Below are 19,449 nucleotides of genomic sequence, written 5' to 3'. Positions count from 1 at the left end.
GGTATGATCAACTTTAAAAGTCTAATTTAAAAAATATCTCTGAATTTGTACATTTATTAAAAATTGAATTAAAATTTTTATTTAATTAAAAAAAAAAAGAAAAAAGGAATGGGGGTATTTCAAACCAAATTTGATCACTTTCTTATTTTGTTTTTATTTATACTCATTGTAACTTCTAACATATTAAATCTACATTTCAGTAAAATTGTTTAGAAGTCAGATAAAAGAGCTTTACAAACCGATAAATAAAACCAGTAACGGACAATGTAACTGCATCTATAACTGATTATATTTTACTTCAAACCGGATTTAAATGTAACTCAACACTGAAAAAAAAAGTCTCGCAAAAAAGTTTTTAAGACTCGGATAAGGTTTTATTAACACATGAAAACCATATGATGTATAAAGGTTTTCTGACAGGATTTTCTTAGAAAACTCTTTTGTTAAGGTTTGTAAAGTTATTTTTTTTAGTTTTATAACCAAGTTTAAATATTTAATCACAAAAATGATAAGTTTAAATTTTTTAAATGTTTTTAAATATTTGTTATAAATATTTAAATATAAATATTAACCTAAGGTAAAAACTTAAAAAACTTTTACCTTAGATTATTTTTAAAATGTAATGTTTACTGGTGCGGTGTATCAGGATTATTTCTCCGATGGAAGTGGTTAATCAAGTAAACAAAACTTTTTTTGATATTTGTTCTTAGATAATGACGGGAAGTTTTTTATTTAGTCTCATTTAGTAAATTTTATTCATAGAATCTTTTAAGATGCACTCCTTGTGTTGATTTTTAAGTCCTGCTCAAGCTAATACGTTGCGCTTAAAAATGCTATAGTAAATGTTAATACATTTTGTATTTTATTTTTTCATATGCATATTGAGTTTTTCATATGCATATAGAGTATATTAAAAAATACATTAAATTTTTAGTCGAATTTGTGGCGAAAAATGTACTTATCAGACAATTTTTTATAATTATTTATTAAACATTATATAAAACTATATTTGCTTCTCAATGCAGTTGAAATTTTTATAGATGCCATTGAGATGTTTAATAAAAATAGTTTTTTGAAGGTATAAGATCAGTTTAAACTAATTTAATTAAAAACTATAAATTGAACTTGGAGTAGTTGCTAAGGTTCCCATTCTTTGGGTACCAGTGAAATGAAATCTTGTGAAAAGTTACAAATTTCTCAAAACTTTGGGTTGTTGGGTATAGCCAAGGTGAAATAATATATTTTTTTAAAAATCATTTTGATTTTGAAATCACTCACGATTACACATCTTAAACGTCGTTTAAGCTTTCATACATATTTAAATAAAAAAAATTTTGTAAAATAAAAGCACCCCTAATATATATATAAAGACTTGCGCGAACAACATTTTTAAATTAAGTTTCGTTCCTAAGAAAAAATCTTTCAATAAATTCCAAATTTAAAAAGATATAGCTCAAAATACCTGAAAAAATTAAACCTAAAAATGATTAAAACTACATTACCACCTCCAGCATTTATAAATCAAGCAATGATCACACTTAAAAGAATTAAATTCTGATCAACACTAATATATATCACAATCATATTACTGAATTCTTATGCAATTTAATATACTATAACTTAATGAAAACTTTTTATTTAAATTCCCTTTAAAAAACTTGTCAAATGTTGTTAAACATGAAATATAAAAAATAAAAAGTATATCATTTAGAAAAAAAAAGGTATAAAAAATTGTTTTTTTTTAATTTAATAAACTCAATCATAAATTTATAAAACTAGAAAAAATCTTAAACTAACAAAAATACTTTCTTTGCCCTAAAATATTTGCTATTAATAGAAACTCCTTGTTTAAAAAAAGTGAAAATTTCTATGTAATTTATATTTTATTGAACACCTGTGTGGTTATTAAAAATGACTCACAATAATGCCACAAAATTTTTGAACTTACCCAAAATAGAATACAAAAGGATAGATTCTTTATAGGGATTTTTTGAAGAATTCAGGTTAACAAGAAACTTTTTTAAACTATTTTTGCTTTTATGAGTTAATCCACAAATCATTGATAAACAACTCCTTAAATTTTCATTGGCCATAATCTCATCACAACTTAAACAATTATATGCATAAACAGATGCACAAAACTCCATTACTGTCAAATGCGCAAATTGGTAACAATAGCCTAGATGTGTTTCAATCCTTTCAATGAAACCAAAAAGACTTTCATCAACTTCATTGAAGTCATTGATAAATAGTGAAACTTCCTCTTTTGAAAAAATAAATTTATTTTCAATAAACAATTCAAAAGCTATCTTACAAATGTTTAAAACATATTTCTTATTACTTTCATTTCCCATTATTTCATAAACCAACCCATTGTTTTTGATAATGTGATTATGCAAAAAGTATAAAAAAATATTTGCATACAATTCTGTCATCGTTAAGAAAGAAGTTGTATATATTTTGTTTGAATCACTAATAATTTTACACATGGAATATAAATAAAATGGAACAGATGCCATAACTTTTGCAATTGGAGACTCCTTTAAAGTTGCTTTAACAACTTCTATTTTTTCTTCTATAACATGATTTTCTACATAATATTTAATTCCATTTTGGTTAAACCCCATTATTTGAATTGTTAACTTATCACTATGCTCTGTATATATTTTTTGGTATTTATCAATTGCATTAACTCTACCAGCAACTACATGTTTATAACTTTGAATTTCTGCTAAAGCATTAACAATCGGATAGGTACAACTTGAACTTGGATTTAATAATTCATTTAAATATTTAAATTCATCTAATCCATCAATTATAAACAATGTAGTATACTTACTAATATCAAAACCATTAATAACACTTTTGTAGAAAACATGTAGTAATTCATTAATACTTGAAATATTTTGATATTGATTAATCCTCCTGCATTCCAAATAAAAAACAAGTTCAACATTATTCCAAATTGAATTATTTGACCAATCGAGCAAACACTTTCTGAGAAACCATGTTTTCCCAATACCAGCTATTCCAGATATTAATATTGCAGATTTTTCTTTCATAAATATGTCACTGTATGGAATTGGTTTATAACTCATTTGCTTTTCAAGAAATTTCTTTCGTTCGTCACTACAAACAACATCGATTTGAGCATTATATGCATCAACAATACACAGATCAACAAACTTTTCTATTAGATAAACATTAGCATGATCATTTAATAGTGGTTGAACTTCATTCATTTTCCCATAATTTTTTTGATAATAATTTTTTAGTGCTGTGCATACTTCTGATATATCTAAACATAAATCATCATTATAATATGCTAGCAATTTCTGGTGATTTAAATCATAACTAAAATGTAATGTAGTTATGTGAAGTTGAACTTTTAAAAAACATCTTATTTAAGAATAATTAAAGTTATAGCTGCAAACTACTATAATTACCATTTTTGACATGAACTCTGCTAGCAATATCAGGTGGATTTGAAGAGTCTAAATAATAATTATGCAAAAAACTTTTCTTCTGACAATGTTTTCATTTAAGGTTATAATTATCTTTTGATTTATCTAACAAATTTATAATCTATAAAGTTAATACTGTGCATGAACACTAAATTCAACCTCAAATACTTTAACATCTCACTATTAAAGATTAAAAAAGGTGAATAATTTTCATATGTATAAATATAGTCCTATATTAATCATATACCATTAAAATAGAAAGACAAACAACATGTAATTTTTAATCTCGATAGAGATAAAAAATTACATCTTTAAAACAGAAACCATAACAAATGAGGCTGTTGTTAAGAAAACCATGTTGAGTGCTTTATTACCCATTGAATATTACACAACTCAATGGAATTCTACACAATTAACACAACAAAAAGATAAGAATAATGTTTGCACAGTAACACATTATAAAACTAGTTTTTACGGTTATTCATGTGATTGACGTTTTGTGCTACTATATTGTTTTCATCAAGTTAACAATAATAATCATTGTTAGGGTTAGTCTTTATGATCTCTTGATGTGTGAATTTTGTACTATTAACTATTTTATACAACAACTATAACAACTGCAATGACAACATTTGCTAAAACAATAAATGATGCAGCAACGATGAAAACAGCAACAGGTAAGTTGACTATATTTTATATGCAATGTCTTCATTTAATTTTAAATATTAAAATAATTTCATTAATTTTAGAGTTATTGTATATAGCAACCTTTTACTATTAAAAAAAAAGAGGGACCAACACTTCTTAAGCGCATTGTCTATAACAACTACAATGACAACTACTATAACAACTAAAATGACAAGTTATCATTGCAGTTGTTATAGTTGTTGTTAAAGCTTAAACTATTCTGATGCATTTTGAACAGACGCTTTAGGAGATTACGTTCTGTTGATAAGTATATAAACTAATTAATTGTATTAGTTATAGATAATTGCTAAAGAATACTAATATTATATTTCTGTATTTTTTATTCTTTTCGACATAACCTTGTTGTAGATTTTCAAACCCTTATTTTTAAATTTCAAGTTTCTATTGAAAATAAGATTTTATTTTTTTAAAAAGTGTCAGCATTTTGTCCCCAAAAGCAGGCCCTAAAAGCAGTTCTAAATAATATGAACAAAAAAAAACATAGATAAATTGATATATTCAATATTTTTATTTTTAATGTTAAAATATACACATGATAGTAATACAAAAAGAAAAATCTAGAAAAAAAAAAAATCAAAAAACATAATCAAGTTTGAGCTTGAAATAAAATAAAAAAAATTATAAAATAGGTTCTGCAACTTTTTGTGCAAGCAGAAGCAGAGCTCACAGAGCCACAAACTGCAACTTGAATTTAACAAGATTTTTATAAAACTTGCACCTCAAGCTTTTCAGTTTCAAAAATTCTTTGTACTTTTTTTCATACTTTTTTTGGCATTTTTTTTGACTCGCTAATTCATCTTGAGTAGTTAAATTTAAAACTTGAATTGAAGTTAGAGTTGCATGCGGAATTATGGTTTGCGTTTTTTGAGCAGTTTGAGGCAAAAATCTTGGGTTGCGCAGTGATATTGAACTGCTGATAATGGTATTAAGATGTTATGAAAAGTTTGACAAATTTGTAATTTTGATTTGTCAATGCTGTCTTGATTTAATGGGAAGACCCCAGTGTTTTTAAAACCAGCTTTAAATTCAGTACGAGCGTAAGATTTGGTGCTTTTAAACAACTGTGCAAGGAAAGAATTTTATTTGATAAACTGCAGAAACCACTTTCAGCATAAAATTTTCTTAAAATATCATGCCAAACATCTTTGAGATGGCAAAATACACCAAAATCAAGAGGCAGCAGAATGTGAGATGAATGGGTGGGAATGCAAATTAGTGTTATATTGTTTCCATTACACTTTAAGGCTACACTTAATGACACAAGTGTACTGAGGCTATCCAAAAGTAAAATATGTTGACCACCAATTTTTTGAAAGTGAGGAATAAATATTTCATCAAGCCAATGGAAATGATTACTTTTCATCCAACCAGATGGTGATTTTGTGTAAAGTGTGTTTGATAGGCCTCCTTTAATCCAATCATCATAGAGTTGACTCTTTGATTTGTAAACAACAAAAGGTAATGCAATGGAAGGAATGGATCAGCATTAACAAAATTAAGAACAGTGTACTTTTCATTATTTCCGGTTAATACTGGTGGACACATTGCACCTCATCTGGTAATTGTTTTCACATCGCCTTTGTCAACATTGAAGCTAGTTTGATCAGAATTCCACAAATTCATGGCTTTATTAATACCTATTTTTGCCTAATACAAATGCTTTTTGTTGTATTGCGACTACCAACTACTAAAGACTTATTTGATTTTCAGTTGGATAACATTGGTATGGTGGATAACATTTTGGTATGAGGTAGAATTGAGCTTAACTCAAATTAAGTCAACTTAAGCTAAACCCACTATTTTCAACATTATCCAATGTTCTTGTTAATGTCTCCTCAGTATAAGGCTTCTTTTTTATTTATTTTTTTGACATTTTATGTTTAGTAAATTTAATTTAGTTACAGATTTATAGAGATTTTTGAAATTGAAGAAACAATTCACTTTTGTGGTTACTATGTGTACTTTTGCACTTTAACTTCAACAGTATAAGTGCAAAAGTAAAAATTATTTAACATGAAAGTGTGAAAAATTATTTAACTCAAATTAAAAAAATTCAATCAGTGTGAAAAAATAATAAAACAAATTAACATTATAAATAAATTTAATTGAGTGAAAAAATAGTAAACATATTAAGCTATTAACTTTTACTTGATTTTAGGAACTATAGTGTCCGGTGTATGACTATAAATAACAAAAGAAAAAAGTTCCAACAAAATGGATTTGAAAATATTCATGTATTTTTGTGCAATGCTTTATACTGCCATGTACTTAGGTGTATTTGTTTATATTTTAATGTATTTATATATTTTTTCTTTTGTGGTGCTGTTGACAATACTTACTTTACCAAAAATTTTTTTTTGTAAGTTTACTTTCATACCTTTTTGATTTACTTTTCACTTCTTCGTTTTTTATTACTTTTTATATCATACCTTTATTATTATTTTTTTTTTTTTAATTTTTAATTTTATTTAGGTTTAACTTTAATGACTAGTTTATAACAAGTACAAGTTTATACAAGTGACTGTTCATAAACTTTGTCAAAAATTTATTGGCAGTTTTTAGCTCCCCTTTCCCCTTGTCAACAACTTGTTAAACTTCCAGAGACCCTCCTATAAAACTAAATCAAAATTCAATAGTCCCTCCTCCCTCAATTAATCAATTGCACTGATAGTGATAAATATTTGTCATAATTTATGTACAGTAAGTCGCAATCCGTGAATGTACTAATCTTATTTACTTTAATTTTAGACCTAATAAAATTTAACAGTGAAAGTGAAAAAAAATGCATTTAATAAATTACTTAAAATAGGGGTCAGCAACCTTTTAAAGCAAAACAGTCAAAAGTTACAACTTTAAAACTTTTCAAATTTTAAATAACTACCAACATTTTTATTTTAGTATTATATATTAACAGTGGTTAGAATTCTGGCTCAGAACCAAGAGGTTTGACGTCTGCTCTTGCCCAATAAGCGACAAGTAAACTTTCTAGTCAAATGCTCTTCCTAAGTGCTCTGTGAAAAAGCCGTATAGACTTCGGGAAGCAAGATAACAACTAAATATATATATATATATATATATATATATATATATATATATATATATATATATATATATATATATATATATACATGCATACATATATAACTTATACTGCTGATTTAGGTAAGCAGTGTGACGTCATACTAAAATAGCCTGCTGCTGGGGGCTTCAGTGCATACATCGACTGACAAATAGCCTGACTCGCAGTGGAGTGCTGCTACATCAACTGAGGGTTTGGGATGGGGGCAGCAATCTTTTCAATCATTATTTTTTGTTTTCTTCTTCATTTTCTAAAAAAGCCGTTTTGATTTAGATAAGCAAAAAAAGTGAGCAAATGTTCACATAAATATGCTAAATATGCTAAATATATATATATATATATATATATATATATATATATATATATATATATATATATATATATATATATATACATATATATATTTGTGCGTGGAGCTAAAGAGCTGCATCTATACATAAAAAAAACCACATGAGGCTTGCGAGGCAAAGGTTGGCAAACCCTGGTATAAACATTTAAATAATGTAATAAAGACTTTTCTCACACAAATTTTTATTTGCAGAGCAGACTAACAGAAAAAAAATTTGAAAGAATAATTGTGTTACGAGTAAACAACATGTGTGTGCTTATCAAGTTCTGATTGTGTCAGGTTTTTTCAAAGCACACCACCATTTTTAAAAAGTAGGAATAAATAGTTTTATTAAAAAACTGAATGTTGATCAAGTGAGTAAAACAGGACTGCAAATACTGCCTAGTTTTCGTTATTTAAGTAACTAATTTATTTAAAAGAGTAATACTGTTGTCTAGACTTCCCCTCATCCTCCTGGTCAACAAATGTCAAAAAAAAATTCAAACCCCTTCCCATGTTTTGGTGACATTATTTAAGAACAGCCCCATTTTGTAAAATATTAAACATATTTGTTATTTTCAAACTTTATGGCAAAACAAACAGATAAAAAAAAGCATACAAATCTTAATAGACATTAACTTAACATTTTCATTTTAAGCATTTTATTTCAACTAATAAGCTGGTGTATATGTAAACAAATTGTCTCCTACCAAATAGCAAATGGTGTAATTTTCTTATTGATCTTTTTCTTTTCAAAAAATTTTACCAAGCACCCTTTATGGCTTTGTTTCTGGCTCAACACACTAAATACATTAGCTCTTGTAACACTAACACTGGTGGCTCTAAAGCTAATAAATTTGTGATTTTTTTTTTTTTAGTTGGTTTGGTCCATGAAATACTCTACTTCATCTATGATCTATTCACTCTACTATCACTTTCTTTTTTACTACTTTAGCTGATTGAGATTTATTTTGTAAATTTATGAAAAGATAGCCAGGAACTAAGGAAGATGACTTCTATCAGACAAAAATTGAATCATTTTTATCTATATCTTAAAACTAGACATGCATGAAAAATTTTATTGTTGGTTGTAAATAATTTATAGATATTGTATATATTTCTGTCAATTTTTTTATATTGTCATGTATATCTGTACATTAACAAAGCCACTCTTCAAAAGCCTCTTCATCAAACCAACTTCTTTACAATTAAGTTGAACACAGTTAGCCTTATATGTTGATTATCTGTACAAAATGTAATTTATAGATATTGTATATATTTCTGTCTATCGTTTATATTGTTATGTAATTTTTTTTCTTTTATGGTGCAGTTGCAGAGCCACTCAAATTTGAAATTGAATGAAATTCCATGACTTTTCCATGACATTTCCATGACTCTTCATGAAGTTCTACAATAAACCACTAGAGTAAAATATTCAGTAATTGCCCTGCAATTAGCCATTGCCACTTGGTCGCTAATAAGCATACAGGCCAAAAACTAATAGCTAGAAACTTCTGAAATCATGTCTAAAAAAAAACTCTGATGTTTGCATCATAACTGACTAAAATTTGATAATTGCAACAATTTTATAAATTAAGATACATAACCTTTTTAGAGACCAAGTAGCATGGAGAGGTGAATTTTAAATACCAAGTAGCATGGGGAGTACTAGGTGTTTTTTAGATACCAAGTAGCATGGGGAGTACTAGGTGAATTTTAGATACCAAGCGCATGGTGAGTACTAGATGTTTTACCCTAACTCTAATTACAGTCAATTATTGTAATAGAATTAACTCTAATACTGGCATTGACAGCTATTTTGTATGATGTCATTTTATTTATATACTTTTCGCTGCACACTTGTTGAGTTTTACCAAAATTTTGAATTTGTTTATCAAGTTACCTTCAAAATATTTATTTAAATTAATAAAAATATTATTTCTTGAATATTTCTCATTATTTTAAAGTAAAAACAATTGTATTTGATGTGATATTCTTAAGTTATGAGTACCTAACAATATCTTAACTGTGGTACTGAAATGTGATATTTTATTTTATATTACGATATGTTATGTTATTTATATTATGTTATGATAAGTTATAATTACATATTACGATTATATTATGATATGTTATGGGGAAAAAAAAAGGACTTGTTAGTACAAAAAATTGCAGATTTAGGACGCTTTTAATAAATACTAATAATAATATATACTCAACAAAAAATTGCCAGAAAACTTGGTATTTTTGTGGGTTTTTGTACAAAATATACACACAAAATAACTTATGTCAAGAACTTATTACCAAAAAAGGTTGGTAGGTGGAGAAAAAAGAGAATCCTAACACATGGAGAAAGAATACAACGATTGTTCTAGAAAATAAGCAGGCCACCAACATTAAAGTAACCTAAAAGCTTGGCAATTTGGGGTCAAAATGTCAAAGAGAACGGATCATCATCTTCTGCACAACCTGATTACATTTCATGACGTCCAACTAAGCCTAAATTGACATCAAAATTAATGCAAAAAAAGCTGGACTGGGCAAAAAAATACAGAAGTTTAACGGAAGATGGTTGGAAATCAATTAAATTAATTCAAATGATTTTAAAATATTCACTTTCGTACATCAAACTTTAAAGATTTACTTAACAATCCTTATATAATATTTTAAAGTATGCTTTAGCAACGAGAGTACTTTTTAAGTGTTAACGAAGAAGGCTCAATATGTAAAGGAAAAGAAAAAAGGGAAAAATACTTATTGTACTATAAAATACTTAAAAATACTTAAGATCATATTATAATTGAAGTAACTGTAGGAAATAATTTAGTAATTTATATATCACATTTTTATTACATATAAAGTAGAAAAGATGATTCCTTTTAAATTTTTAAATCGTTTACATTTTGTTTGTTTTAGCTTTTCTTTTAGCTTAATTTTTTTGTTTTTATTGAGCTTTTCATATTTTATTTTTTATAAGGGAAATGAAGGAGGGGGGGGGGGGGCCCAGATGAGGTCTAACTATTTTTTATGCACTTTTTTTTGCATCAAAAAAGTAATACTAATGCTATTTCCATAAAATTGGTTATTCTGTGATTCTATTAACTCTTTTGTACTTTTTTAAGAAATTTAGAAAAATAAATTTAAATTTTGAGCCAACACTGACATGTATGTGGCAATTATATTTTGTTATGAGGATTACAGTTCTAATGAAAAAAAAAATAAAGGTAAAGAGTATTGTTTGTGTATATATTTATATACTTTGAACCTTTTTAAATTTTCTCATGTCATTTTTAAAATTTTTGTTTGCACAATTCAAGTTATATATGTTTATTGTTTGAATATATACTTTTTTGATAAGTATGTGTATGTGGTAATATGAGCTTTATAACTGTTTTACAAATGTGTTTTTATAATAGTGGAAAATGTTTTTTTTATTGTTTGTGTATGTGGTAATATGTGTTATATAATTGTTTTATAAATGTGTTTAAATATGTTTATATAAGGTTATATATATATATATATATATATATATATATATATATATATATATATATATATATATATATATATATATATATATATATATATATATATATATATATATATATATATTTTGTGTTTATAGTTGGTACATATGTTTATATTATGTTGTTTTCGAAGTGCTATGACTTGGCAAACATGCCAAGCAAGACTTATCAACCTTGCTAGCCATGCAATTTATTATCAATTATTCTGGAAATACATAATAACTTCTTTTAATAACATTTTGCATAATGTTGTTATTTATGTTCTGTTATATATGAATGTTATGTAACTTAAGTTCTGTTTTATACATGTTATATTATCTATGGTTGTTCTATTATTATTATTATTTTTTTTTTTTTTGAGTTGATAGACACTTGGTTTACATTCATGTTGGTGTCTATTGTTAAAAAAAATAAATAGGTAGTTTCAATAAATAGGTAGATCTCACTGCTTTTATTCATTCACTAAAATCCAAGACAAATTATTTTGCCATATATACAACTTGTTTTATAAAACTAAAAGCACAAAACTAAAACAAATTATTTTGTAACAAATTATTTTATAATCTAAAAGCCAAGACAAATTTTGCTATTGTACAATTTGTTTTATCTCAATTTGATTATTTGTCTTTAGCACCGTTCATAACATGATTTTGCTATAAATATTTTGGAATCATGATGTACCAGCATAAATTATTTTCTTAAAGCTAACATGAAATAATAATATTATTATTTCATGTTAGCTACTACTACTATTAACTACTTCTCTAGTAAATTGTCACAGCTTTTCTCTATTAGGTACATTGATTTCCATTTTTTGTATGTAATGTTTTTATTTTTTATTTACTTATTCATTACATTTTTTATTTCAGATTTATCATATGATGTATTCACGTGGTATAGAAGAACAAAATATTGTAAAGTTTTGTGAATATTTTAAAAACGTTTACTTAAAAATTTTTTAAAAGAACATTTAAATTAATATTTTTACTAAACTAAAAAAAAAGAATATTGTATAACTTTATTTTATTAATTATTGTATTATTTTTAATGGCAACGTCATTTTTATAAAAACTATTTGTGTGCTATTTAGAGTAGTAAAAAAAATTGTATAGAAAAAATCACAATCTTCAAGATTTTTTCAAGATTTTTTGTACTATTTTCAATTAAAAGTGAAGTTCAAACAGATGATATTAGGCTAGAAGCAGATATTAGTTTAGAAAATGGAAATGTTAATAGGCAAGTTAATTGGGGCAGAAATGAAACAGACGAAAGAGGCTCAGGCGAGATGAAATAAATAATTGACAAAATGCTAGATATGCTGCTCAGCAAGCTGCAAATACTTTGAACTGAAATGAAGAGAGAGTGGTTAGGCAAGTTGAAAATAATCGTTGCAGAAATGAAAGTGATAGACTTAGGCGAGATGAAATTAATAGTCAACAAAATACAAGAAATACTGCTAGACACAAAAGAATGCATTGTATAGCAAGAAGTAATACTATTTCAGATTATTATTATTTAGAAGAAATGAATTATATTTTTCAGCATTGTGGTGCTAAGAAATTTCCTGATGAAACACATATTTTGTGTTGCCATTATGGAAAGGTAGTTTTGTCGCAACCTTCACCATTTCTGCATGATTTACAAGATTTATTTAGAGGAAATTATGCAGATGGAAATGCCAATATAATTTAATTACAATGAAAATTTAAATAAATGTTTGTTGTTGGTTGTTTTTATTTTCCTAATTTTTACAGCCTGTTTTCTATTTTTACAAGAAGTTAGTACTAAAATGACTGGTAAAGTTTTTTATTATTAGTACTGTGCAATTTCATTTTGGTTAAGTTTTGTCTTAATATTTTTAAAAATATTTTAAGCAGGTTTTGTTTTATTTTTTTATAGCAATTGGAAAGAGTTAAATTTCTTTTTAGTTACTTCAATTTACTTTATTGTTACTTTTTGTTAGTAGAAGAATTAATACAAGTAAGCATTTTTAAGCAAATTGATTCTGATTTGAGTAAGCTCACCATTCAGTTTGATTTTAAGTTGGAACTTTATTGATGTATAAAGTGTAAAGTGTATTGATGTATAATGATGTATAAAGTGTAAAAGTTTAATAAAATAAGACTGTTATTTGTGGATTATATATACAGGTTTATATACATAAATTTACATAGATTTCAGAGATTGCTGTCATACATAAATTTACATAGATGTCAGGATTGTTGTGCTAAAAAATCTCTTGATGAAACATATTTTTTATGTTGCTATAATGGTAGTTAGTTTTGCTTCCATTTTTACTATTTCTGCAAGATTTACAGGAGAATATGGTTTAACCTATGAATCATAAGCCACCATGTTGTAAAATATGCGTACGAGTTTTTCATTGTGTGGGTAATCTTAGATTAGATCAAGCTGTTCCCCGAACATTATCAACTGTATATCTCTGACCTCATTGCAGCAGTAAATATTGGCAAGCAATAACATAGCAATCAACTTTGCATACATAATTTAATGTTTTATTTGCAAACTATAATTAGTGAAGTTGTATTCGTTGGAGAAGATGGTGCTCCATTGCTTCCAGGGAAGTTATTTACCCAAAAGGTCATTATATTAAAAAAAAGAAGTAATATTGAAGATGTCAGCTATCTTAGATACAAGGGTTTATTAACCTTTCTTTTCCAAGAGATAACATTATTGGTGCGCAACCCTGAACATGCAACATTGGTTAGAAATCATGTTAAATTATCTCAGTTTTACAATTATGGACCTTCAATAAGACAAAACTTCTGTTCAATAATTTATGGCAAAAAACAATTTCAGTAATATGCTGCTGGTGCAAATTTGAAAACTTAAGAGCATTCATAGAAATAAGCAAAGCAAACTGAAAAGCATGAATTGATGCCTTACATGAAGATGAAAGCAACCTTGGTAACAATCATAAAGCTAGATCAGGGTTCATTATATTTTTTTATTTATTTAATAAGTCTTAAAAAAAAACTTTTAAAATTATTTATACAATAATTGCAATAACTTTAATTATTGCAATAAAATTATTTTATTGCAATAATTAAAAAGTAAAAGTAATAAAAAGATCTGGTAAACCAAATCTTATTATTTTTCTTTTTTATTTTTCTTTATTATTTTATTATTTTTACCCGCAACCTAATATAGTGGTTCGTGGTAAAAAAAAGTACACAAATTTATTTTCAAATGTTGTTAATTGATAGTTTATATTTTCGTGTGAAATAAAGTTAATGTTTATAGTTTATAAAATATATTATGTTCAAAGTTTATCTTTATAAGATAAATATATATATATATATATATATATATATATATATATATATATATATATATATATATATATATATATATATATAGTTTTTTTTTTCTTTTAATTTTAAAAACAATACCTTAAGTTATAATTATAATAATTTATTGTAACTATTTTTTAACAGTGTCTTTAAAGTCTCCTTTCTGTTTGACAAAAGTTTATTAGAAAAGGGGAGCATTATTGGAACACAATAATAAAAAAATAAAAAATAATAATAGAACAACCAATAGATAATATAAACTTTTTCTAAAACGCAATAATAAATATGTAAAATAATGCTTTTGTAGTTTAATATGATCATTTTCCTTTTTACTTCTTCTTCTTTTTAAGTATTGGTAAGTTGTTATTGGCTTTTCTTCTCTGGTGCTCGCTGTTATTAAAAAGAACCTAATAAATTAAGTTATGTCGTCTTTACTATGTTCCAAGACAAATAAAAGCAAGCAAAACCAAAAAGTTAATTTAAACAGATAGGGATGCCATTGTCCCAAATTTTATGGAGGAGAGCACAATGCTAAACTAATTAAAACTTTTATAGTGTTCTTCAACGTAAAAACTGGGACAATGCAGCCCTATATATAGACGAACTTGTATTTTATATTTTTCAGATTATTTCAGTTAAATTGTTATTAGATATTTATTTATTAGCTTAGTAATTGAAAACTAGTAATTATATAGCAATTAATAATTAGCACTGCTAGTAATTATAATCCAGTAATATTTAATCAAATTGAACAAATTATGGGTACCAATATAATAATATTTTTCAAAGTGTTATTTTTTGAACAATCCTACACTGCATCTTTTTCGTATTTTCAGTTAAATTTAATTTTACCTCAGACTTTACTTTTTTAACCACACTTTTCAAAACTTGAGAAAAGAGATATTGTTCTTTCGGTTAAAGTATACCTATTACATATAAGGCATGAAAGAGGTGAAACAAACAAGAACTAGGAGATAAGCAACATTGGAGGATCTGGAATAGAGGAAAATACCTATGCTGAAGTTACAAACAGGTCACGCTATTCAAATAGAATATGCAATATGATAAAAAATTAATTCAAGAACAAGAAAATACTTTTTTTAAAAAAGATATTGTTTAATTGTACTGACCCATTGTTGTTAATAACAAAATAATTATAAAAAGATGGAGGACAGAGATCTCTAAAGATAGTGATGATTTTGTTTGACCAATCAGCATTATTTTTACATCTAATGCTGATTGGTCAAACAAAGTTTTTTCATTTGTTTTCAATGGTTTCTATTTCATATGAATAATGTGAATTTCATGTTAAATACTTTCAAAATACAAGAAAAGGCTAAAAAAGTGAAAAACTTGTAGTAGTCAAAACTGGAAATCGAAGGTTGGAAAGCATTCCAAATTAAATGAAGAAACTATAGAAATGAAATTCTATATAATTGGAATAAATGGCAAACATCAATAAGAAAAAAACTGATAAAGAACAGTCACAGTAAAAGGGCAAGAATTAATTGAATGACGAGTAACACAGGAAAGAATTTTAGTAGAAGGCACAAGAGTTATTAGCTTTTTAGAGCAGCGCCCATTATAGCATTTATAGAAAAAAGAAAAAGAAGCAGCATTATGAGAATGTGACAATGGTTGAAGGTTGGCTGCAAGAGCAGCTAACTATGTTTACAATGTGTTTCTGTAAATCATTTAAAAGTGAAAGAGCATCATTTGAATATCCGCTCCAGATATTCCAGATCTACAACAGTTTTTCATAAAAAGATGGATTTGAGATTTTTAGAAATAAACCCGGGCCATCTAAGTTTTATTGGTTTTTTTTAAAGATACTTTATAACTTTATGAATTATTATAACCAACATTTCTGAAAACATAAACATATTCTAGTAGTTAGGTATATAAGAAAATTTTTCAATTTAAATACAATATTTTTAATAAAAAAAAATTTAAAAAGTAATATGTAACATGATGTTTTGTTATCAAATTTTTATCAAAATTATAAATTATATATTATATACGTATTTTACATACATACATATAATATATATATATATAAAACTCTTAACTACAACTTTGGTAGTACTGGGCTAGTAATTTGTTTTGCCATATCAGTCTTTTTTGTCAAGTTTAATGTTTCGAAAGTAAAGAGTTGAGAGGGTTGTAACCACAATGATACAAAATGTCATTGTATGTCAATTGTACTTATTTATGGTAAAACATTGCAATAATTATGAGGGTGCAATTACTGAGAACAAATGCGCTGGTCATCACCTTTCCTAAAAAGTAACAGTCAATTCTGTAAAATATTTAAAAACTTAGCAAAGTGTCAAATTGGCTCGAATTAGAAGGTGTAATATTTTTAAGCACAACAGGGCAACTTGGCATAAGGCAAAACATGTCAGACATGGCTTAAAGAAAATGCAACTAATGCTCTTGTCTTATGGCCAGTATCTTGTCTTATGGCCACTAGCAGAACTAAGAAAAAGTGAACATGTTTTAAACTGTATTCTTGTTCTTTTATCTTCTGGTATGTTGTTTTTTAAATAACATGTTCTCTAGTATTGAAAACATTCAGATATAACATTGACAAACTTGACAAACAAGGCCACTGTGCGAAGAATTAAGTAAAGCGTGGCAGTACCAGAAACAAAATTTTATGAAAAAATAAGATTTATCAAGACTTTTTTTAAAATAAGGTTATTTTATTTTCTGCATCTTTTTTAATTGTAGTTAAAAAATAAAAACATTGTTTTTACTTTTTATGGTTTATTAGTTGCTATAAAGTTTATAATACTATGAAAATAATGTCACTGTTAATTATAAATTGTATTAAACAACATTATTAATAATGAGTATTTTATGAATTACTAAATTTCTATTTTAAAATATTGACAGTTATGTTGATTCAAGCTAAACTTTGTTTATTTGGAAAAGGATCAAAAATTTTGTTCATTATATTATTTAAAATGGATCATTATCAACAAGTTTTTTTTTTTTTAGCTGGTTATATTTGAGAAAAAAAAAATCTTTTTTTTTTTGCTTAACAGAATAAAATAAGGAAAAATCTAAGACTAAAATTTTAACTTTAAAGGGATCCCCAAGTGCCAAGACAAGTTGTGTTCATGTCATAGATAAACATTAGAAAATGAGTTGAAAGCTAATTAAACTTTCCAAAACAAATTATTAATTGAGATATTAACAAAAGCATTTGTTATTTTGCCATTATACTTCCGGTTGAGAGCCTAATTTTAGGCTCTCAAATCTGGATAGTTTTATCCATAAAAAAAACATCTGGTCTCAATAATAAATTTTTTTACTCATCGCAGAGTTTTTTAAACTTAATTCAGTTTTACACAATTCAATCGGGGTTTTCCCCTTCATATTTAGTCTGCGGTGGTTATAATAAACATTCTCTGTAGCTTGTTTTTGCTTTTTGTTCAATGTACCGCTAAGTGTTTGAGTTAGAATGAACTATCATAACAAAAATAGTAACTAAGTGAAGCGAACTTTAAAAACACGAAAGGAATATTTTTCATAAAAAATAAGTAATCAAATTTTTTATATACAATATGTACTAAGTACAATATGTTTAAATTTCGAAAGATTTGAAAATCCTTATTTTTTTTAATAAATTCAGGAAACTACTTTAAAAATGATCTTATATATATATTTAACTTATGTTTATAATAATTGATGTTTCTAATTCAAGAAACCATTTTTAAAATGATCTAATACAATTTTTAGATATATATAAAACTGCTATTAAAAATTTGAATCTTGTTCTTCAGTCGAAAAGTCATGTGGTATTGCAAAATTTCAATAGCGCGAATTGTTACCATATTGGATGAGAGAAAACAAATGATTAGCTGAGTTAATAAAGCTGGAGAAAAAAGTGAATTGAAAAGTTTAAAAAAAGAAATGTTGGTTTATGAATCCTTTGAAAAATTTGATTTAAACTTCGCAGAAAGGTATATAAACAAAATTGCAATCTTTGGAATCAAACAATGTCCATACAAGTTTCTTGCAAATACTTGGAATGATGACCCAACTGAATAGCCATGAGTTCAAAACCATGATGTTTATCGTTATTTAATGAACCGTCCTAGAATGTTCTCTTGTGAGCCTATGGATAATTACGAAGTGTTAGATACTTAGAAATATTTTGTCTCTGGCTAGATGAAGGAAGTTTTTCACATAACATTACATCGATCACTAATTGAAAATGGATTGAAAAAACTTAATATTTACGAGCTTAATATTTTTAACGTTTTAAGCTTATTTACATTTAGAAAATCAATTTAACTTTATCTATCTTTAAAGACCTTTTTTCTCCAAACAGAATTAATAAATGTAAACTTAGAAATAAAATTTTTGTATCTGAAACAATTTGAAATACAAAGTCTAAAAATTTTGAATTACCCTTGTAAGACTTTTGTACTTTAAAATAACTGTAAGACTTATGTACTTTTTTTTTCCTATTAAAAAGAAATGTCTTAATATATTTACTTCAATATAATTTTTGTAGGAACAAAAATTATATTGAAGGGGGGAGGGGGATGTAAGGGCAGTGCTACCATGAAGTAGTTTTAAAGACCTTTTTAAAGTCAGTTTTTCAGTCAATTTCTTCAAAATTATTTATTTGAAAAATATTAGGGGCAAATACCCTTGCTGCCACCCAGGTTGTTACGGGCTTGCTTTGTATTAAATATTTACACAGCTATGCACAAAAGTTTAATCGAGATGGTAATTTTAATCAAATTTTTCACAGTATTTTTAACGAAAAAACATCAGAAAAATATGTTTAATTAATTTTTTTTATTTTTTAAAAGAACAACCCATAAGCATTAATATTATCCAATTAACATTAATAAGATAAGATAAGTTAAAGATAAGATATACGAATACTGTGCGAATACTTTTATTGTATATTTTATCGATACAAACATAAATAGCAAAACACAAAAAAATAAAATTAAAATTAAAATCTATATCTGTTAAACTTTTAAGGTAGTAAAACTGACACATA

At 26.0% G+C, this 19,449-nt stretch overlaps 1 protein-coding gene across 2 annotated transcripts in view; it reads right to left on the bottom strand.

Annotated features, from left to right (window-relative positions):
* The window catches only part of LOC136075144 (NACHT, LRR and PYD domains-containing protein 9C-like), a 55,190-nt gene that overhangs the window by 9,895 nt on the left and 25,846 nt on the right, over positions 1-19,449 (bottom strand). For both annotated transcript variants that reach the window (XM_065787487.1, XM_065787488.1), the window contains exons 4-5: positions 3,447-3,494; positions 1,949-3,298 (exon numbers count right to left, since the gene is read on the bottom strand). In XM_065787487.1, the coding sequence (XP_065643559.1) occupies positions 1,949-3,298; positions 3,447-3,494 (1,398 nt within the window). The remainder of the gene's footprint in view (positions 1-1,948; positions 3,299-3,446; positions 3,495-19,449) is intronic.

The sequence above is a fragment of the Hydra vulgaris genome, chromosome 01 (genome assembly GCF_038396675.1).
Source record: "Hydra vulgaris chromosome 01, alternate assembly HydraT2T_AEP".
NCBI classification, from domain to species: domain Eukaryota; kingdom Metazoa; phylum Cnidaria; class Hydrozoa; order Anthoathecata; family Hydridae; genus Hydra; species Hydra vulgaris.
Note: the sequence above shows the minus strand (reverse complement) of the source record. Positions and strands in the feature narration are given on the sequence as shown.